Here is a 22,983-nt window from a genome sequence, read left to right on the forward strand (position 1 = left end):
TACCTTCATTCTGACCTCATTATGGGGGGATTACAGTACCAAACCACCGACAATCCTGGCTTAGCCAGCTTGGCGCACCTCAAACACCACACTATCAAAATCCCACGGGAGGCTGAACGTCTGTGAAGAGGAGAAAAACCGAGATGGGTGAGCCATGGCAGTGTCTGTCACACGCTTGTGTCCTTAGAGCTTTGTGTTCTCCTCTGTCAACTCACATATTTAGAACAATAACGTCAAGGCTAGTAGGGTATTTGGCATCTGAAAAGGTATTTACATCAAAGAGTGCTGTCCATGCATGGTCTCTTAAGGCTTTCTTTCTGTCAGCTCTTTTCTTCTTTAACATCTGTGAGCATGGCATGACCTAAAGATCCCACGTGTCATGGCACCAGTCGTTGCCTGTGTCTAGGAGGGGCACAGTGCAGGGGCCCTGGATCAAAGACCCCACTCCAGCTCTTCCTTCTTGGTGGTCGTCAGTCCCTCTTTTGCCGCTCACTTCCCTTCTTGTCTTCGGTCAGATGACTGCCAGGGAAAATCCTAGCCTAGGCAAGTTGACACATATTTTGGTGGAACACAATGAAACCCATTACAAATATTATGGCAATTCTTAGTTCTTTGTCATTTATAGATTCTATAGAACAATTTTGCAAAATTCCTTCAAGAATGTTCATGTGGATTTTGATTGGACTTGTGTTTAAATAACAATTAGGAGACAATTTACATTTTCACGATAATGAATTTTTCTACATAGGAATACTCGTTCCTTCTCCCTCCCTCCTGGCTCCTTTTCTCCTGTCTGCATAGGAATGCTCTATCCTGTTTCTCCCTCTCCACTCTCCTTTCCTATGTGGTTGTTAGAGACCATTGTGCTGGCTCCAGCTCACGGCAGTCCTCTGTATGAGAATGAAGCAGTGCCCGTTCTCACAGTTGTTGCTGTGTTTGAGCCTATTGTAGCCGCTGTGTCCATGTGGCTCACTGAGAGTCTTTCATCTTTTTTGCTGACTGCTTTACCAACCATGATGTCTCTGGTCCCTCCTGATAATATGTCAAACTATATGAGACTACACATGGATTGCACCCTTTGATCATAGTTGAGTGGTTCATAGCTGAGGGATATGAATAGACCTGTTATCAAAGAGCATTATAAAGTTGATTATGGCAGACATAGTTAGGTTAAAATGTAATGTCTTATAATCTGATCTCCCTTTTGACCCATTTTGAAGCTGTTTCAGTTAAAAAAAAAGTGAAGGGGAAATACACATGGATTGAGCCTTTGATGCGAATTCTCTCTGACCATGGACTAGGGATGTGAATGGCCTTGCTATCATGCATTGCGATGTGGATTGTTGCAGATGCAGCTAGGTTAAAATTTAGCACGTCATTTGAACTCACTTAGGAATATTAAAAAATTGTTCTAGTTTTTAATATTTTCTGCTTTCTTTTAGATTGAGGTTTTTATGTTTTACTGTGTTATTGTTATTTTTAAATGTTACTTAAAAAGGTTTTCCAGTATACAAAATCCAGGATAGGTAAATCTATAGAGAAAGAGTAACTAAATGAATGGTTCCTTGGGGTAAGCAGTATCATGAAAATGGAGAAGGACTGATGTCTAGCCACATGGGATCTTCAAGTCATGCTCGGCTCACAGGTGTGGAAAGAAGAAAAGAACCTTCCTCCAGAGCTGACCGGGGAGGGTGCGGGAGGGAGGGTGGTGGGCAGGGGTGGGGTGGACAGGGAATGAGGAGCTAATAACGATGAGTACAAGAATGAACAAATGTTCTAAAATGGATTGTGGTGAGGATTATACAACTCTTCTTGATGTGATTAAACTATTGAATTGTATGATGTGAATTATATGCCAATAAAATTGTTTTTAAAAAAGTATGTGAGACTAAATCTTGCCCTCCTCAATTTTAAGGAGTATTCTGGCTGTACTTTTTTTTCCCTCATCATTCTACTAGGGGCTCATACAACTCTTATCACAATCTATACATACGTCAATTGTGTAAAGCACATTTGTACATTCATTGCCCTCATTATTCTCAAAACATTTGCTCTCCACTTAAGCCCCTAGCATCAGGTCCTCATTTTCCCCCTCCCTCCCCGCTCCCCTCTCCCTCATGAACACTTGATAATTTATAAATTAGTATTTTGTCATATCTTGACCTGTCAGAGTCTCCCTTCACCCACTTTTCTGTTGTCCATCCCCCAGGGGGGAGGTCACATGTAGATCCTTGTAATCAGCTCCCCTTTTCCAACCCACCCTCCCTCTACCCTCCCAGTATCGCCACTCACACCACTGGTCCTGAAGGGATCATCTGCCTTGGATTCCCTGTGTTTCCAGTTCCTGTCTGTACCAGTGTACATCCTCTGGTCTAGCCAGACTTGCAAGGTTGAATTGGGTTATGATAGTGGGTGGATGGGTGGGTGGGGAAAGCATTTAGGAACTAGAGGAAAGTTGTATTTTTCATCACTGATACATCACACCCTTACTGACTCATCTCCTCCCTGAGGTCCTTCTGTAAGGGGATCTCCAGTGACCCACAAATGGGCTTAGAGTCTCCACTCTGCACTCTCCTCCTCATTCACTATGGTAAGATTTTTTGTTCTGGTGATGCCTGATACCTGATCCCTTCAGCACCTCGTGATCGCACAGGCTGGTGTGCTTCTTCCATGTGGGCTTTGTTGCTTCTGAGCTAGCTAGAAGGCCACTTGTTTACCTTCAAGCCTTTAAGACCCCAGACACTATGTCTTTTAATAGCTGGGCACCATCAGATTTCTTCACCACATTTGCTATGCATCCATTTGTCTTCAGCAATCATATCAGGGAGGTGAGCACACAATGATATGATTTTTTGTTCTTTGATGCCTGATAACTGATCCCTTCGACACCTCGTGATCGCACAGGCTGGTGTGCCTCTTCCATGTGGGCTTTGTTGCTTCTGAGCTACATGGCTTATTGTTTACCTTCAAGCCTTTAAGACCCCAGATCCTATATCTTTTGATAGCCGGGCACCATCAGCTTTCTTCACCACATTTAGTTTTTCACCCACTTTGTCTTCAGCAGTTGTGTTGGGAAGGTGAGCATCATAGAATGCCAATGTAATAGAAGAAGAAAGTATTCTTGCATTGAGGGAGTACTTGAGTGGAAGCCCAATTGGGCTGTACTTTTTTTCAAGAAAAATTTGTTCATTATTCTAGCAGTTCATAGCATATTTAAATATTCTTGCCAACATCATAATTCAAGATGATCAGGTCTTATTCAGCTTGTGCATGGATATTCAAACCCGTCCCCACTTTAAAAAAAACAAACCAACTCACTGCCAACAAGTTGATACCCACGCCTACTGACCCTGTAGGACAGGGGACACAGGCCCAGTGAGTTTCGGAGGCTGTCACTGTTGATGGCAGTAGAGAACCCTGTGGTTCGCCCTTGGAGCAGCCAGTGGTGTCAAATTGCTGATGTTGCAGTTTGCAGCCCAACGGATGGATACTAGAGGGTTGACAAATTATATGAGTTGGCCCAGGCACATCTTAGTCATCAAAGTGACATCTTTGCTTTTTAATACTCCTCAATTTAAAAAACCATTTGAAGACAATTCACATTTTCATGATGAGTTTTTGGCAGATTTGCCCATTGCAGTTTGTCTTTTGGTTTGACTGCTGCTTCGTGAGATCCAAGTAAAATGAAATACTTGACAATTTCCATCTTATCTCCACTTGCCATGATGTTGCTTATTAGTCCAGTTGGGAGGATCTTTTGAGGTATCATCTGTGCTGAAGGCTCTAGTCTTGGCTGCCACCAGAAAGGGCTTCAAGCCTTCTTCACTTTCAGCGAGCGTGTTGCAAGTTGTTAAAGAAATCTTTTTATAAACCTGGTGTCATATTTTTCCTCATATACTCTAGTTTCTCATATTATTTACTCAATGCAGGTTGAATGAAGCGTGGCAAGAGGCTGTACCCCTGATTCACACCTTTCTTGTTTTGAACCACACAGTATCTCTTGTTTTGTTTGAGCCACTGCCTCTTGGTCTCAGAGCAGATTCCTTGTGAGCACAATGAGTGTTCTTGAATTTCTATTTTTCTACTGTTGTACATAATTTGTTGTGATACACATAATCAAATGTTTTTCTTAGGCAATAAAAACAAGTATTTCCCCCCCCTGATATTCCTGGCTTTCAACTAAGATCTATATGACATCAGCCACTGTATCCTCCATTCCACAGTCTCTTCTGAATCTATCATGAATTTCTGGCAGCTCCCAGATGATGCAGTGTTGCCATCATTTTCGATTTGTCCATCTCTCTAGGTCTTCTTCCGCAGAGCATCCAGAATAACAACAGACTCTGAAGAAGGAAGCAGCTGCCCACTTTAGAGGAACTACCCAAGGAAAACCTGGTGGACAGAATCTACACATTCCAAGAGGCAGAAAACCTCCTGAAAAGGGGCAGAATATTGTCAGAGACAGTGTAGAAGATAAGCCCACCGGCTCAGAAGGCCCTCAACATATGAACGGAGCAAGAGCTGCCTTTTCAAAGCAGAGCTGACCATAGGATGTGGATGGAGTGAAGTCCAGCAAATCCAGTCAGCACAACCATCGTTCAGATTTATGCACCAGCCACAAAAGCTAATGATGCAGTTGAAGAATTCTAGTAGCGTCTTCATTCTGAACCACGCAGTCCACCAGGCAGTCGAGGTGCATTGATAATTATTGGCAAGTGGAATGCAAACAATGTAAACAAAGAAGAAGAAACATGGGACTATGGCAGGGGAGGTTGGGGAGAAATGGGAAGCTAATCAGGATGAGGACAAGGATGAAGAAAATGTTCTAAAACTGCTTGTGGTGGTAATTGTACAACTCTTCCTGATGTGATTGAAATATTGAATTGTACGACATTTAAATTATATGTAAATTAAACTGGACAAAGAGGAAGGAACAGTAGTTGGCAATATGGCCTCGGTGTTAGAAATGAAGCCGGAGAGCTCATGACAGAATTTTGTCGCTTGTAAATACCTTTTTTTCAACAACCCAAGGGCTGTATAATCCTCACCACAATCAGTTTTAGAGCATTTTCTTTGTTTGCCTGACTCAAAATGGCCAATATCAGTCTATTTCAGTCCACTGATGCCTAGGATATTGGTCTTCATGCATTTTTTTCCTTTTTGACTTCCAATTGTCTTAGATTTATACTTTGTGCATTCCACTTATTATTGCTGGGTGCGTACAGCTGTCTGTACTCATGTGGAGTCGTGTCTGTCAGCAAATGAAGATGCCTAAATCTCTAGTTTTTTCCAAGCTTTAAGATCAGTTCTGTTTTGAGGAGGCAGCTTTTATGTCATCATATTTTGAGCGCCTTCCAACGTGACGGGCTCATCTCACAGCATTGTATCTGCCTGCCAATGGGCTGCTGCTAGTCATACGGTTGTCAGTAGTTAATTCCTCAAGAGTAGACGGGCTCTGCCTGCTTCCTCGTCTGCTCTTAGTCTGGAAGCTCAGCTGAAACTGGTTCACCATGGTGACTCTGCTGTTATTTGAGATACGGTTGGTACAGCTTCCAGCATCGTAGCAACCTACAGCCACTCCACTGACAAACTGACAGGGGAGCGATGCGTCATGTGCCTTATTCATGGTTGATGTATCTTAAAGGTTCCGTTTTCATTCATTTCTCATCAATTATAGCTTTAGGGAAAGCAAGGCTTTTACAGTTTCTTAAATAGGAGCTAAATTCTTTTAAAACACTTATTTCATTTTGAAAGATACTGTATACCTCTGGAATTATTTATAAAACAAGTGTTTATATTTAAAATGAGATCCGTATACAGTGAAGTTTAAATTCGGTGTCTACATATTTGTGATTGCGGTTAAATAAACAACATCATCAATATCAGAAATAGTTTGTATGTATATCCCTCTCTTCTACTCTCCATCTTCTGATTAACTACAATGATATCTCTTAGCAACATATTCTTGATTTTTGAAATGCTTACAAGTATAATCATATATTCTTCGACAAGTCTTAGCATATCACTCTCCTATCACTTACTTTTTAATCTGTAGTTTGTTTTCTTTCTTCAGGTTGGAAAAAATTAAAAAGGAATATAGAACTTTTAATACATGGGAAGAAAGATCTAGCTATATAGAAAACCTTCTTAACCCAACATCGGAAAAAAAAGACTCTGAGGTAATTAACCTAATGCATTATTCCATATATAGTTTTAAATATATTTTATTAAAAGAGATGATAGTAAATAAAGTCATGGTCAGATACTTATTTGTTTTCTCTATATAAAATACTATTCATTGGTTATGTACTTTCCTATTTTAAAAGCATAATATTCATAGATACTGGTTAATAATTTATAAGATTAAGTATGAACAGCTTTATCAACATTTAATTTACATACCACACAATTTACTCATGTTAAGTGTACAACTGAGTGACTTTTACTATGTTCTCCGCACTGTGCATCTGTCACCGCAATTAATTTTAGAACAAAAATAAAGCTGGCAATTTCAACCTCTCTCTTCCCCAGGAGCCCTTGGCAACAACTAATCTACCTTTACTTCCCTCTCAATTTGCCTATTCTGAACATTTAATATTAATGGAGTCCAGAAAAAAGTGTCTTTTCTGTCGGGTAACTATCAACCAGCATGCTTTGGATGCTCCGTCTTGTTGCAGCATGAATCACTGTTCAACTCCTTTTCATTGCTGAATAATATTCCTTACGTGGACACACCACATTTTACGTATCAGGTGGTGCACATTTGGGTTCTTTCTCCTTTTGGACCATTGTGAATAATGTTCCTGTGGATATTTGTGGGCAAGTTTTTATGTGAGCATATGCTTTCAATGCTCTTGGGTATGACCTAAGATTAAAATTGCTGGATCATAAGGAACTGCCAAACTCTTTTCCACAGTGACTACATTATTTTATATTCCCATGAGCAATGTGTGAGAAGAGAGCACTTATTCTTCCGTGTTTATCCACAATTGGTATTTTCTGTCTTTTGCTTGCTTGCAGGCTTAATAGGTATGAAATGGTATCTTTTTGTCATTTTTATTTGGACTTCCCTACCACAGCACAAAACAGCAATGACTAGTGATGGTGGTCATTTTTTCATTGTTTCATTGGCTGTTGTATATCTTTTCTTGGAGAAATGCGTATTGAAATTCTCCCCCCACACTTCTATCGGGTTACTTCAGTTACTGCGGATTTGCTGCAGGAGATCGATCTATTCTGGACCTGTTGTTGTTAGGTGTCATTGCATCTATTTCAATCGGCGCTAGCCTACGCCCAGCAGGACAGAACGCTGCCTGGACTGTCCTCCACTCTGGGTTCCGTCTGAGCCTGCTGTGCCACTCACCGTGGCACTCCTTCTCGTGGAGAGTCTGCCTCTTCTTCATTGGCCCTCTGCTAAGTCAGACACGATGTCCTTCTCCAGGCACTGGTCTCCCCGATCACATGGTAAAGGACATAAGACTAAGTCTCACCATCCTCGCTACTGAGGAGCATTCTCACGGTAAGTCCTTCAAGACAGATTTGTTGGTTCTTCTAGCAGTCCATGATATATGCATTATTATTCACCAACCCTAGAATTCCAAAGCTTCAGTTTTTCTACAGATATATACTAAACCCCAAACATAACTGTCATCAAATCAATTCCAACTCATAGTTATCCTATAAAGAAGCAGTTCTCAACCTGTGGGTCACGACCCCCTTGGAGGTCAAGCGACCTTTTCACAGGGGTCGCCTGATTCATAACAGTATGAAATTATGAAGTAGCAACGAAAATAATTTTATGGCTGGGGGTCACCACCACATGAGGAACTTTCTGAAAGGGTCACAGCGTTAGGGAGGTTGAGAACCACTGCTATAAAGGGTTTCTGAGGCATGAATTTTTGTGAGAGCAAATAGTCTCATCATTCTCCCACAGAGAAGCTGATGGGTTTGAACCACTGATCTTGTGGTCAGCAACCCAATGTACACAATCCGGGCTTCTTTTTCAGATATACAACCAAAACAGAACCAAACCCACTGCCATGGAATATATTTAGACCTACAGTGACCCTATAGGATGGAGTAGAACTGACACTATGGGATTTCCAGGAACAGAAACCTCATCTTTCTCCCATAGAGCAACTAGTGGATTTAAACTTCTGACCTTGCAGTTAGAGCCCAATGTGTAACCCATTATGCCACCAGGGCACTTTTTTCAGAGATATAAACAGGGGCTCATATTTATAAGTACAATTTAATCTATCCGTTTTGATTGAGATCACAACCCTGAAATGGTAACTTCATAGCTTCTTTTCCATTTCAAGCTTGTCACTGCCTCTGTGTTAAGGGGCCAGCATTGTGCTGTTAGTAATTAGTTCATTAGTAATTACTGGAAAAGTATTAGCATTGTAGGGGAAGGACTCTTCATTAAATCCACAATAGACTTTAGGTTCTAAATGAGTTCTAATTCACAAGTCTATATTTCATAAGAGCCCCATGATCACCCTAGAATTCTCCTTAGAATTTTATAAAGAGCCCCAGTTCTTACAGTGCAGCTCGCAGGAGAACTCATACTTCCCAATTTTAAGATGTACTCTAAAGCCACTGTGTTCAAATTAGCCTTGAAGGATCCGTCCAAGATGGTCGAGTAGGCAGATAAAGTAGCCAGGCACCATACAACGAAGATCCACGAGGCCAAATGGAACAGATTCAGATGTCAGTCTGGAACCCCACGCTTCATAGGACAGGACAGGGACGGGGTGCAGATGTTGATTAGAAGATGCGGCTGAGTGACAACAGCAAACAAGGAAACAGAGAGGTGAATTGCCAGCTGGCCTGCAGTGCTTCAATCAGGGCTGGAACCACTTAACTCGCTCTACTTGCCTGAACTGCAGCAGTGACCAGGGACCAGAGAGGTCTGATCTCTCCACTGAACCTGAACATCTTCCCAATAAGCAGAGGTCCCCTGCCCACTTGGTGGGCTGCCTAGCTCACCAACTCTCAGTGTGGCTCTCCCATTTATTGCTTCACTTAGACCGTCATCTTTATAGGCTGCGCTTTGCCAGTGTACCTTGATGTGCCCTGAGATCTCAGCCCTGCACCCCCAGACTCAGTGTATAGCAGGAGACTAATATACTACTTCTGATGAAAGCCGGGACAATGAGAAAGAAGCAGAAAATACAGAAGATCTGAACAAGAAAGCCCACCAACTCGCTCTCCTAGACGTATACAGAGCACTTCACCCAGCAATGTTGTTGTTGGTAGGTGCCAGCAAGTCATCTCGACCCGATGGGGACCCTTTGCACACAGAACAAAACACTCATGTTCCTGCGTCGTCCTCACAATTGTCCTATGACTGAGTCCATTGGTGCAGCCGCTGTGTGAGTCCATCTCCGTGAGGGACTTCCTCTCTTTTTGCTGCCCCTCCACTTTACCAAACATGATGTCCTTCTCCAGGGACTGGTCCCTCCTGATAATGACAAAGTCTTGCCATCTTGGCCTCTAAGGAACGCTCTAGCCTTGCTGCTGCTGCTTCTTTTTTATTGTCCTTTCTTCTTCTAACACAGATTGGTTCGTCCACGGGACTTTCAACATTCTTCTCCAGCACTGCAAGTCAAAGGCATCAATTCTTCTAAGGCAGTGGTTCTTAACCTTCCTTGTGCCGTGACTGTTTAATACACTTCCTCATGTTGTGGTGACCACCCCCACCCCAACCATAACATTATTTTCATTGCTACTTCATCACTCTCATTTTGCTACTGTGATGAATCGGGCGACCCCTGAGAAAGGGCCATCCGATCCCCAAAGGAGTTGCAACCCACAGGTTGAGAATCTTATTCAATGTGCAACTTTCATATGCTGGAGAAGTCCATGGCTTGGCTCCGCTGCACCTTAATCTTCAAAGTAACACCTTTGCTCTTCAATACTCTACAGAGGTCTTGGGCCACAGATGACCTAGTGCAGCGTGTCTTTTGATCTCTTGGCTGCTGCTTCCATGCATATTGATTGTGGATCCAAGCAAAACAAAATCCTTGACTTCAACTTTTTTTCCCCCATTTATCTTGATGCTACCCATTGGGCCAGTTGTGAAGATTTTGGTCTTCTTTACGCTGATTTTTAATTCATACAGAAGGCTACAATCTTTGATCAAGTGTTTCAAGTCCTCCTCACTTTCAGCAAGCAAGGTTGTGTCATCTGGATACTGCAGGTTTTTATTAAGCCTTCCTCCAATCCAGCTTCTCTGAAGGACATCGTGCTCAGTAAAGGGGAGGACCAGGGGAAAAGAGGAAGGCCCCAATGACGTGGATTGGCAATATTGCTCCATCAATGGGTTCAAGCATAGAAACAAGGGCAAGGATGGAGCTGGACCAGGCAGGGTTTCATTTTGTCTTGCACTAGATCACCTAATGCAATGGCACCTAACAACAAGGTGACCAATAATGCCAGGGAGGTATGCATTCCTGAGAACATTTTAAATAACACTCATTCACAAAGGCATAGCCATGTCTACTAGACAGAGCCATATAAGACTAAATCTTTCCGAAGCAGCTAACCTTATTTTGCTGGTGGGTTTGAAGTGTCGACCTAAGAGGTGAGCAGCCAAAAGGGTAAACCACTACACCACCAGGGCTTCTAGTTGACTATAGGTGGATGGGCTTACTTCTGGACCCCTGATTATTTAACATTGGTCAAATATCTATTCTAATGCCTTGAATAAATTTTTAAAACTTTATGCATTTTTAACTTTTATTGTGATCTAGGTGAAAGTTTACAAGGACTTTTGGCTATCCATTCAATAATAAATATATATTTTGGGTTTTTTTTTGACATTGATTGCTACTCCCACAATGTAATTGTATTCTGAAACTTTGTCCCTGGGCAAATGTTACCTTTTTATATCATGCTAAGGCAGTGGTTCTCAACCTGTGGGTCGCGACCCCTTTGGGGGTTGAAGTACCCTTTCATAGGGGTCGCCTGATTCATAACAGAAGCAAAAGTACAGTTATGAAGTGACAAGAAAGTCATTTGATGGTTGGGGTCACCACCACATGAGGAACTGTGTGAAAGGGTCATGGTGTTAGGAAGGTGGAGAACCGCTGTTCTGAGGCGTGCACACCTCACTTTTGTTAGTGGTCACCTTATAGGCCTGTTATTTGGCTGAAAATTGAGCTGTGGGCTGAGTTCAATTCAGGGCTTGATGGGTAAGAAGGGGACATAGTTTCCAATAGTTTCGATGAGAGAGTAAGCTTGATCTTGTTTCTGATATGGGTTTTTAAATATTTTAATTTTTCTCTGTCGCCAACTCTCATTGCTTATGTGAATAGTGTCCCATCACTTGAGATTTTGTCTGTATAGGTCAGCAATCCATGTATTTTGGTCTAAAAAATCTGTCCTGTACATGTCTACTTTCCTTTTCTAGACAGTATTTGAAATCCTATAGCATTGCCTTACTTGTGATACCATCAGTAGAATTACCATAGGCCACATGGGGATGAGTTGAAATGCTCCCCAATGAAAGGATAAGGATGTCTCTAAAATGAATAAGGGACCTCTATAAAACATAGGCACATGAATGGATTCTGAGCTCTCAATGACAGCCCTAATCTATGAACAAGTCGTTCTTATGACTTGGCCCTCCTTGATACTTTCCCTTATGAAAATATGACTGAAGATATGGTGCTATCCCAAAGTATGGTGAAGAGATCATATGGTGTCTGGTTATCAGAAAGAATACTGTCTGGCATCTAAAAGGCAAAATAAGCAGCCATGTAAGCGAGGTGTTAGCTAAACTCACATGAAAGAAGTAGTACATCAGCCTATGTGATCCAAAGACTGTTAATAATAAATCCCAAGACCAGAGGAGGGAAAGCTACTAGAGCTTAAATTTTGAGCATTCAGTTTACAGAGGTTATGGATGACAGTGACACCCCAAAATCTATTTGCAGGGCCCCATGCGAAGCAGGCCCAGCTGAATCCCCTCTGACCGCTGACCAGGGGGGTGCAGAGCTTGCTACCGGACACTGCGTTGGAAAGTGGACTAGTGCAGATGTAGTTAGGCTAAGATTTAGCATCACGCTGTTGGTTCTCCCTTTGGGCCCATTTTAAATTTGTACTGCTTTTTATTGTCTTCTGCTTTCTTTTCAATGGAGGGTTTTCTGTTTCGTTTTATGTTTTTCTTTATCTGAACTCCAGGATTGGTAAATCCACAGAGGTGGTGGCTGCACTAATTCCTGAAGTTATGGCTGGGGAGGTGGTAAGGAACTGCGGAGCTAATAATACTACGTACAAGAAGGAAACAAGGTTTCTAAAATTGACTGTGGTGATGAATACACAACTCTAATTTGTTTAAACTATACGATTGTATGATATGTGAATTACATGTCAATAAAACTGTCATATTTAAAATTTTCAAAAAGATTTACAAACTTAGAAATCCTAAGGAGCAGTTCTACTCTGTTCTATATAGGATCACTACAAGTCAGAAGAGCTTGATAGCAGTGGGTTAGTGGTTGGAGTCTTTATAGAAGCTGAATGCCACACCCTTTCTCACAGACTGACTAGTGGTTTGAACTGTTGTTGTATTGGCTAGCAGCCCAGGGCTAAGCCACTGTGCCATGAAGGTTCCAGAATTACCCTATAGTTCAGCAATTCCACCTTTAGATATATAGCCAAAGAATTGAAAGCAAGGACTCAAACATATCATTGTACAACAACATGCATCACTACATTTCCCACAATATCCCAAAGTCCATTCAGATAAATGGCTAAATCAAATGTGGTGTATATATATTTCTCAGCTGTAATGAAAAAGGAAATTTTGATATAAGTTACAATGTCAATGACGCTTGAAAACTATGTGCTGAGTGAAATAAATCAGACACAAGAGGCCAAATATTATATAATCTGAAGTGAAATAGAGACCTAAATGTATTAGTTGTTGTTATGAATGACAGGTAGTGGATTGGGACTAGGATGTTATTGTTTCAGGGACACTGACATTCTGTTAAAGAAACCTTTTAAACAGATAGTGGTGGCAATTAGATACATGGTGAAGATCATTAATTATACTGCATTTTACATTTAAAAACAATTAAATGACAAATGTTTCTATATTTTACCAAATAAAAATTTTTAAGATCATTTGTTTCCTGGGAGTATACTCATATTACTTGAAGTTTAAAACATGATTTAATTTATCTAATAATTTTATCATGTATATATTAAACATTCAAAATCGATATACACGCTTGAGTGTATCCTTTCCCATAATATCAACCACCAGCCAGGGCATAGCTCTCTGTTGCTGCTGCTGCTGTTGCTAACACCGCGTGGTGGCGCACTCACATTGCCCCTCGCTGCAGTGGGAGGGGACACTGCCCCTCCTGGGCCGTCCTCACAGTCGTGGTGTTTGAGCCCATGGTGCAGCGCAGCGTCAACCCCTCTCGTTGAGGCGCTTCCTCTTTTGCACTGACTCCCGACTTGACCAAGCATGGTGTCTTCTTCCAGGACCTGGTTCCTCCAAATAACGTGTTCAAGGAAATAGTCTTGCTATCCTTTAGAAGAGTACTATCTGAATACAAGCTCATCTTTCTTCTGCTCTTTGTAAAGTAAAAGACAAAAATGTATTGTATTAAAGTAAGTTAGGAAGGCAAAGGAAAACTTTATCTCTTCAAACTTTTCCCTATTATTTTTTCTTTGCTTTGCTTCTAGGAAAGTAGTATCACAGAAGAACAACATGAAAATCCACCTAACCTACCTCTTCAAGTGGAAGAGAAGTTAGAAATACCAGGTTAAAAACCCAATGTTATTCATTTTATCTGTACGTATTAGATCATTGAAATCAAGGTAGTTATATCATAAAAAAAATTGTGATTTGACTTAAGTGAATTTTCTTTTGTTAAAGAATAAATATGCAGAGCAGCAAGGGAAGCAAAGCACTGAAGACCTTGGGGAATTACCCAAAATAGACTGTGGGGCCAGGGCATGGCACTCCGTCAGACTCCACCGAAAAACACTCCTGAAGGTCAACAAACAGACCTGGGACTATTTATAGGCTTTTCTTTTGTTGTTTGTTTTCGGTTTTTGTTTTGCTTTGTCTTGTTTTTGTGCTTATTATTGTCTCTACATGTCTATCTAGATAAGAGAGTCAGGATAAGCAATCCGGAGGAGAAAACAATGGGATCAAAGTTTCCCCCAGTGACATGGGAGAGAGGGAGGTGGGGGGCGCGGGGAGGGGGGAGGAAGGAGGGTGTCAACAAACCCACAGACAAGAGAACAAGTAATCTACAATCAATGGTGAGAAGCTTGTAGGATGCTGGTGTGGCTTGATCAAGGACAATGTAGCCAAGAAGAGTCACCAAAAGATGTATGAAGGCTGAACATGATAGTAGGACACAGGAAACTAAAAGGAAATAGAGGACAGAACTAGGAGACATGGGACATTTATAGAGGTCTAAATACAAGCACGTACATTTATAAACATGTAAACATAAGGATAGGGAAATAGATCTACGTAGATGTATTTATATGTTATGTGTTAAGGTAGCAGACAGACATTAGGCCTCTACTCAAGTACTCCCTCAGCACAAGAACACTTTGTGATGCTCATCTTCCCAACATGATTGCTGAAGAAGAAGCAGGTGTATAAACAAATGTGGTGAAGAAAGCTGATGGTGCCCAGCTATCAAAAGATATAGCATATGGGGCAGGGGTCCTCAAACGTTTTAAACGGGGCCAGTTCACTGTCCCTCAGACCCGTTGGAGGGCAGGACTATAGTTAAAAAAAAAAAAACTATGAACAAATTCCTATCCACATATCTTATTTTGAAGTAAAAAAACAAATGGGGCAAAAACACCCAGTGGGCTGGATAAATGTCTTCAGCGGGTCACATGTGGCTCAAGGGCTGTAGTTTGAGGATGCCTGGTCTGGGGTCTTAAAGGCTTGAAGATAAAGCAGCAGCCATCTAGCTGATAAGCAACAAAGCCCACATGGAAGAAGCACACCAGCCTGTGTGATCACAAGGTGTCGATGGGATCAGGTATCAGGCATCAAAGACCCAGAACAAAATATCATACCAATGTGAATGAGGGTGTGTGTGGAGAGGAGACCCAAAGCCCATCTGTAGATAATTGGACATCCCCTTACAGAAGAGTCACAAGATATCAGCCGGTCAGGGGTGCAGTATAGCACTGATGAAACATACAACTTTCCTCTAGTTCCTAATGCTTTCTTCCCCCCCACTATCATGATCCCAGTTCTACCTTACAAATCTAGCTAGACCATCGCATGTACACTGGTACAGATAAGAGCTGGAAACAGGGAATCTAGACAGATAAACCACTCAGGACCAATAATGAGAGTAGCAATACCAGGAACATAAGGGGAAGGTGTGGGGAGAAAGGGGGAACTGATCACAATGATCTACACAATGATCTACCAGGGGGTGGACAAGAGAAAAGTGGATGAAGGTATAAGATTTGAAAATAAATGATAAATTATCAAGGGTTCATGAGGGAGAGGGGGTAGGGAGGGGGCGAAATGAGCTTATACCAAGGGCTTAAGTAGAAAGAAAATGTTTTGAAAATGATGATGGCAACATATGAAGGATAGTGCTTGACACAATGGATACATATGGGTTGTAATGAGCTGTAAGAGCCCCCAATAAAATGATTTTTTAAAAAGAATAACTGCAATTTATTATAGTTTAGGTTTATAGTATTTGTAACATTTCCTAAGAGAAGACTTGGATGAATATAAGGTTTTTAAAAAAAAATTAGTATTTTTTGGGGTACTTTTTAAAGGACAAGAAGTTAAATTTTAACTATGACCTGTAAAAAATGTTTTGTAGAAGATGGTAAACTGTCCTTCTTTGATGGGTGTGTGTGTGTGTGTGTGTGTGTGTGTGTGTGTGTAAGACAGAGAGAACTAAATTAGAGAAAATGAAATTCAAGGACTAACTAAATACATTAATTAATTATTCATTAGTTAAAGACATTTTAATTTGTAAAAAACACTGTTCATGCTCTCTTGTTGAAGAGCTATCTGTTAAGAGCTTCCCTTAACAAACAAGTGAAAGTAGATTTATAAATCTGCATCTTAAATCTTGAATTCTTGAGGTGTGATATAACCATTTATCACTGTAAGATTTTGACCTCAGGGTATATGTGCCTTCTCTCTTCTCCTCCTTTCCAGAGGACATCAGGCTTAGATCTATTCATATCCTAATGCCTGGAAATCAACCTCCTGCCAGTACCTCCTTCATCCTCCTCTCCCACCTTTCCTTTTATCCAAAAGGTCAGCAGTTGAAAACCACCAGCTGCTGTTTGAGAGACAGACTAAGCTTTCTACTCCGGTAAATATTTACAGTCTCAGAAAGCCAGAGGGGCAGTTGTCCCAGAAGGTCACCATGAGTCAGAATAGATTTGATGGCAATGAGTTTGGTTTATGATCTAGGCATTTTACTTGAATTGTATAACTAAATCCTCATAATTCATTGAGGGATGTTTTATTGGGGTAGTTAGTTTATTGTGCCAACCTGGCTGATAAACACGTGGGATTAATTGAACGGCGGAGAGATAAATGACTCGGCATAGGGGGAGGGGCTTGTCTCTTGCTCTTTGATCATCAGACCAGCATGCGGCTGCTTTGCTTGTTCTTTGCCTCAATTTGAAAGCTACACTACCTGTGGGACACCTAACACATGGACTGTGTCGCTGTAATTTGAGGTTCCTTCAAGACCTGCTTTGCCACATCATTGCAATTTACATCTCTTGAGCTAGGGACTGTCAGACCCTGTCACCTGGCTGACTGTTGGTGACCTGTCTTGCTGTCTGCTGCCTGTGCCCGGATAGCCTGAATTGCTCTACAGAAGACTACCCGGCAGTCCTCAAGACTTGAGGGACTGCCAGTGTCTCACAACTGTCTCATAGGAGTGAGTTGCACTGAGTCATTTGTACTGCTTTATAATTTAATTAACTGTTTATTTCTTATGTTATATATCTATCTGTATAAATACATATAAAATTATTTGTGTTCTGGTTTTGTTTCTCTAGAGAACTCTGTCATTTTTTTATGGAGAAGAGATCCAAAACCTTATCCTGTGGAGTTATTTTCAACTCAGAGATAGGACAAATAGTTAATAAAACTATTATTCAAATTTAAGCACCAACCCCTAAAGCCAGTGATGAAGAAATTAGGAGTAGAGCTTCCCAACAGGGCTCATTTGAATTGGCCTTGTTTCATGTCCATAGACTTCTATCCTAGTCTTCTTTTCCGAATCTCAAACCTACCATTGAGCAGCTGGGATGCATTTTCTTTTCTCTTGACTTTTAGCAAAAGGCGCTCTAAATTTGTTTTTATATCTTTGGTGGATAGATCTGAAATATCACTTTTTTGCATATTTTATCCTATCTTCTTCCTTGTTCATTTACAACTTCCCCAGTCTTCCCGTTTTTACTAAATAGTCTCAGTTTTAGATTTAAAGAGCTATTTGTTCTTACTTGGACAGATTCTAATAGTACTCTGCCAGTGTTTAAAAAATAATAACAACAAAACCCAACCAAACTCACTGTCGCTCAGTGTGTGCTGGCTCATGGAGACCTGACAGGACAAAAGCAGGACTGCCCAGGTGAGTTTCTGAGTCTGCAGATCCTTCCTGAATAGAAAGTCTCATCTTTCTCCCAAGGAGCACCTGGTGTATGTATATCTCAAAGAAATGTTTATTTTTATGTAAAATAAAATACTCTCACTAATTTTTCTTTTGAACAGATCCCCCTCGTGTATATGAAGAAGTTCCACCCATTCCAAAGAAGGTAAGGACACTGCCCTAACAGCCACTCTCTTAAAAAGGAATCCAACGGCCTCTGGCTTAACGTGGTGGCCCAGACACACACAGTCTAGACACCTGGAACCCCAAACTCTGCAAGAAAAATAAAATACCTGCATGAACTAAACCTAGCACTTCTCCACACCCCTGGGGAGTGTGTGCAGACAGGAGGCTGTTGGAATATGGAGAGCTGAACCGCCCCGGGTTCCCCAGGGGTCCTGATGATTCAGAGATGTGTCGGGTACCTGGCCACTACGGTGTCTACATGGGACACTTTTCTTCTCCTCCTCTTCCTCCTTCATTTTTAAATCTTTTTTTCTTCACCAAAGGATAGGAGATTTGGCGGAGGGGGTGAGGGGGAGTAGTTATGTTCAGCTATCGCACCAATGACCTGGGGCTAGCAGAGCCGGGCAAGGTTTATTAGTTCATTTTCGCTTTTGTAGACCTGCAGAGCTACACCATAGGGTGACAGCTACATACTCCCTGGAAAATGGATGAGATTCTCTATAAGATCTTAGAAATGGAAGCCACGAACTAACCCACCTACTTTATTCTTTTTCACCAAAGCTTTTAGTTTAACACATTGTAAGATTTTTTTATGCAGTGATAATAATTGTAAACATCATTCGAGAAAGTATAGAGACTTTTTTTATAAAGTGAAACTTATTTAACACATGATACCATTTTGAGCTGTTTGTAAAATTCTTGTATGTTACTGTTGTGATTTTATGACAGTGTTGTGCTGTTTTGTTATTAAACGTCCCTTTATTGGGCAGCACATTGGTTATGGTAAAAAGACAGAAAAGTGTAAGATCCTTCAGATTTTCTTTTTGAGATACCACTGACATAAAATCTGGACTTTTGAGAACCAGTGCTTTTTTGCAAATCATGAGCATCTTTATGGATAATGTCTAATGGTCCATGATTTCAGGTAAGTGGGCAATAGATTAACTCAGGAGTATAACTCTTCCAAACTCATAAACTAAAAGGAATATAGTAATTTGTAAACATTAAGTTCACGTGCTAGAAATAAAAGGGGGCAGTTGATTTTAAGCCCAGTATTATTCATGTATTTCCTAGTCAATAGTGATTGGTAGTGTTTTCTTTGTTGTTGTTGTTGAAATATTTTCTAGCCACCGGAGAGTGAAAAGATGACTTCAAGATTCTTGACTGTGCCAGCTTTTAACCTACCAACGCTAAATGAGCCAGATTACCTTCTTCCGATACGTGATGAACCAGAAAAACCAACCTATCTGCTCCCCACAGACCTTCCCGTTTCCGCTCGTCCAACAGTTGAAGAGAACATAACGTCTTCAGACGAACAACTGTTTCCTCCACCAGAAATAAAAAGTAAACCTAGATATCCACGCTCTGTTAAAATAGACACATCTCCACCGGAGGTAATGTTTAAAACTATTTTTCTAAATCCAGGTAGAATAAGGAGGAATGTAGATGCACCTTCAACAGAAATTAGCTGGAAAAGCAACCTTTTAGGCTTAGTTAGGAGGAAGAAAACAAACTCAGTTTCCCCAGATTCAAATTCGAATGGCAGCTCTCAAAGCCAAGATCCCAGAGAAGACGTTAAACCGCAGGCTTCTGCCCTCACATTAGAGTTATAAGTCTAGGGGGGAAACCCCAAAGTAATCTATTTTAAAAATAAATACAATGTAAATGTAAATAAACTAAGAATGTGTTCAAATGTCACCAAGTGGAAGTGTGTTTAAATATATTCAATGTTTCCTACCCTTTTTGTACTGATCCTGTGATATAGTGGCTACTGCAAGGTCAACAGTTCAAAACCACCAGCCGCTCCATGGGAGAGAGACAGGACTTTCTACTCCTGTGAAGAGTCACAGCTTTGGAAACCCAGATTTGTACCTTCTCCTATAGGGTGGCTATGAGATGGAATTGCTTGATGGCACTGAGTTTCTTTGTTTGTCGCTTCTTTTTTTGTCTCTTTGTGTTTTGTTTTTTACTGGTTAAGTCTCACGGGTTTGTACAACATTCAGCTGAATGTGTAACAACAATAACACAATGTAAATGCAGAGGAACATTGAAAGCTTCGGAAATTATTTCAGTGGCAAAATTAGCAAAATTGTTATAGGAAACAGCATATGTTCTTCCTGTCACATACAATTTTCTAATTAAAAGTGAGAATATCCTGCATGTAAGTTTAAAGGTACACCAGAATAAAGTCTTTCTCAGAATGCGTATACTTTTCAACATTACCTGGACCACGAAGCTTGGCAGGTCAAAGGGCAAAGCATCTGGGCTGTGAGTAAGGCTCCGACTCTAAATGCTTTGACAAGCTTGGGCGTCTAAGTGCTAGACCTGTGTCCTTATCTTGAGAATGGTCAGTTAGGCAAGGGCATTTTAATTCTCTTCACATAAGAAAAATATAATTTCTGAAAATGTATAAACACGCCTAGTGGAAAATTATTCTGAATTACATAGGTCGTCGCTTGGCCAGCTTAAAGGGTGTAACTTATTGAATGTTTAATTGCTACACAAGCAAGTACTAGGAACCATCTGACAATGGGGAGAAGAATAGAAATGAAAATTAGAAGGTGCTCCAATTCTTCTACCACACTTCCCGTTTTTTATTTACCTTCAGCCTTTGTTATACATGTGTCATATTTTTTCTTGAAAACTTAGTTGAAACTATAAGTAAGTTTACATTTGCTTTGTAAAATGCTCACTGTATGATAAGCATGTTATCCAAATTTTAAAATTTCAAGATAGGACTATGTAAAGATATGGATAGTTCACAGTTTTTTAAAAGTAGTTTCCCTATTATTGGACATTATTTTTTAAACAAACATCTTTTTACTTAGCTATTTAGTTGGATGTGTGATGATTGCACATATTCACAGAACTGACAGGCTGTCTAGAAAGGTGGGATCACGTTCCCCTCTCAACAGCAGTATTTGTTTTGTTTTGGATAATGTTTAAACTCCCCCATGCCATTTTGATCTCAACTTTGAGTAGGCAAATCATATCCTTTCCCTACTTGGCTTTTCTTTTTCTTTCTTTCTTTTGAGACTTTGGTTGTTTTTATAATGAGGTCTTTTTATTTTAAGGAGCTTCCAACCCCAACACCCACTATTATCGAGTCGATTCCAACTCAAAATGACTCTCTATAGGGTTTCTGAGACTCTTCAGTCTTTACAAGAGCAGGCAGCCTCAATGTTTGCCGTTGGCACCGCTGGTGGGTTTGAGCCACTGTCCTTTCGGTTAGCAGCCTGATGCTTATCACACGGTGTCACCACTGGTATGATCGTGGCATGCATTTTTCCATAGTTTGTAGGTTGTCTTTTGATTTCTATGTTATATTTATTACAACATCTAAACTAATTGCTTTTCATGTGGTGATGGCGTGGTTATGCATTGGGCTGAGATCCACGTAGTCGGCAGTTTCAAACCACCAGCAGCTCCGCAGGAGAAAGACTGGGCTTTCTACTCCACACACAGTTACAGTCTGGGAAACCCCTAGGGGGTCACGTGAGTCAGCACAGAGTCGAGGGCAGTGAGCGTGTGAGTGTTTCAGTGAGTTATTTATTACGTATGAAACACACAACCCCCAAACGTCAACAGTTCTTCCACTCAGTTTAATATGAACTGTGACCGTAGTCACCTCCGAGCTCCGCTGGTGTGGAGTATTCAGCCTGGCTCACGGCAGTGTCTGCTGACTGGATGGAAAGAGCTGCAGGGCTGCACGGGCAGCTTGACTGCTGTGCTTCTTCTGTCCCTTCATGTAGTCTTAGTAACTCTTTCTTTCTCCATGGAGCTGCACAGAATCTCTCTCTGAGTTCTCTGACAGGGCAGCTGAAGGTCTTATGTGGATGCTCAGAGCTGTGAAACGTATGGAAGTGGGAGTTTCAGGCTCTCTTAAGAGTTAGCCTTGACATTTCTTCCGCAGCATTCTGTTAGTTAAACCAGGACCCTGATTCATCAAGGGAAGAGAGACGATACAAAAGAGGAACCTCAGGAAGTGCTCTTGGGCCTCCTCTTAAGAGGCCGTATTCGGAGAGTAATGACCTCTAGCCCCAAGCAATCCTTGTCCTTCTCACATGAAAGATCGTCTCCCCTCTTTTCCAAAAGAGCCCCGAAGTGTCATGCCATTACAGCATTAGCTTGCAGGCCCGGTTTCATCTTCTAAATCAAGTCTGACTTGATGAGGCTCTTGTAATGTTCTATGCTGAGTCTTAAAACTGGTGGATTACAGAGACAAGTTATCTGCCCCTTCGAAAAAATTGTGAGGAAAGCCGGAACAGGTACTTTCATCTTAAACCATACCTGTTCCTTTCAGTGTAAGATGTTATGATTCTCTAAATGATGTACGTTCTCTCCATGTTACACTTAAATATCTTCAAGACAGACTTCACTAACCTGAGTGTCGGTCAGGGTGCTGCAGGATAATATGCTGGAGAATCTTAGAAGTTCTCTTGTCCAGCAAAGGGTCAAAGAGGCCACTCTCAGAGCTTCAGGAGTGGGTCCACTCGGCACCAGCTGAAGCCATTTATAATGCTTTGACGACTGGTCGTATAACCACATACTTGTGGTTTTGATCCTGAAAGTAGATTCCCCCCCCCCCCCCCCCCCCCGCCTAGGTTTTATCTTTGTCCCAATATCATTCCTTTCTTTAGAGTTGTTAATTGGCAGAGATGAGCATGAAAAAGTTATATTTCAGAAAAATTTCCACTGGATTCTGAAGCAGTGAGCAGTTGCGTGCTCAGTTCATCTCTCTCTATTCATGTCCTGTGGAATGCACAGCCCAATCTGGTACTTTCATCCTGAAGCCTGCAAACGTCTTAGCCAAACCCTCAAGTCCAGTAGGATATCATTTCTGTTTTCCATAGTAACAAAATTAATAGTGTTGTCCAACTTTGTCACGCTATCATATTGGTTTTCATTTTTCCAACCTCCAGTAAAAGGTGTCTTCCTGTCCTTTCAACATTCACTAAGAGTGTCCTGGATGCCCTCACGGTGGCTGCCTGCCATCGCTCCCTCAAAGCAATGTTTCAGATTCTTGCTAGGGAAGCAGGTACCAATTTCTGTTTTAATTGCAATCACCCTACACAAGGCTTAGTATCTGAGAACAACAGTTGCTTTGTCTCTCAAAATACACTTAGCGGGGCCATGCTGCTTCCTTGACCATCCC

The 22,983-nt window shown here is 41.2% G+C and overlaps 1 protein-coding gene across 1 annotated transcript in view; it reads left to right on the forward strand.

Annotated features, from left to right (window-relative positions):
- CATSPERT (catsper channel auxiliary subunit tau) overlaps positions 1 to 22,983 on the forward strand; it is a 100,988-nt gene that overhangs the window by 43,682 nt on the left and 34,323 nt on the right. The window contains exons 10-13 of the mRNA XM_075529069.1: positions 6,074 to 6,179; positions 13,708 to 13,786; positions 17,765 to 17,808; positions 18,956 to 19,222. Of these exons, the coding sequence (XP_075385184.1) occupies positions 6,074 to 6,179; positions 13,708 to 13,786; positions 17,765 to 17,808; positions 18,956 to 19,222 (496 nt within the window). The remainder of the gene's footprint in view (positions 1 to 6,073; positions 6,180 to 13,707; positions 13,787 to 17,764; positions 17,809 to 18,955; positions 19,223 to 22,983) is intronic.

This window comes from Tenrec ecaudatus, chromosome 13, assembly GCF_050624435.1.
Source record: "Tenrec ecaudatus isolate mTenEca1 chromosome 13, mTenEca1.hap1, whole genome shotgun sequence".
NCBI lineage: Eukaryota > Metazoa > Chordata > Mammalia > Afrosoricida > Tenrecidae > Tenrec > Tenrec ecaudatus.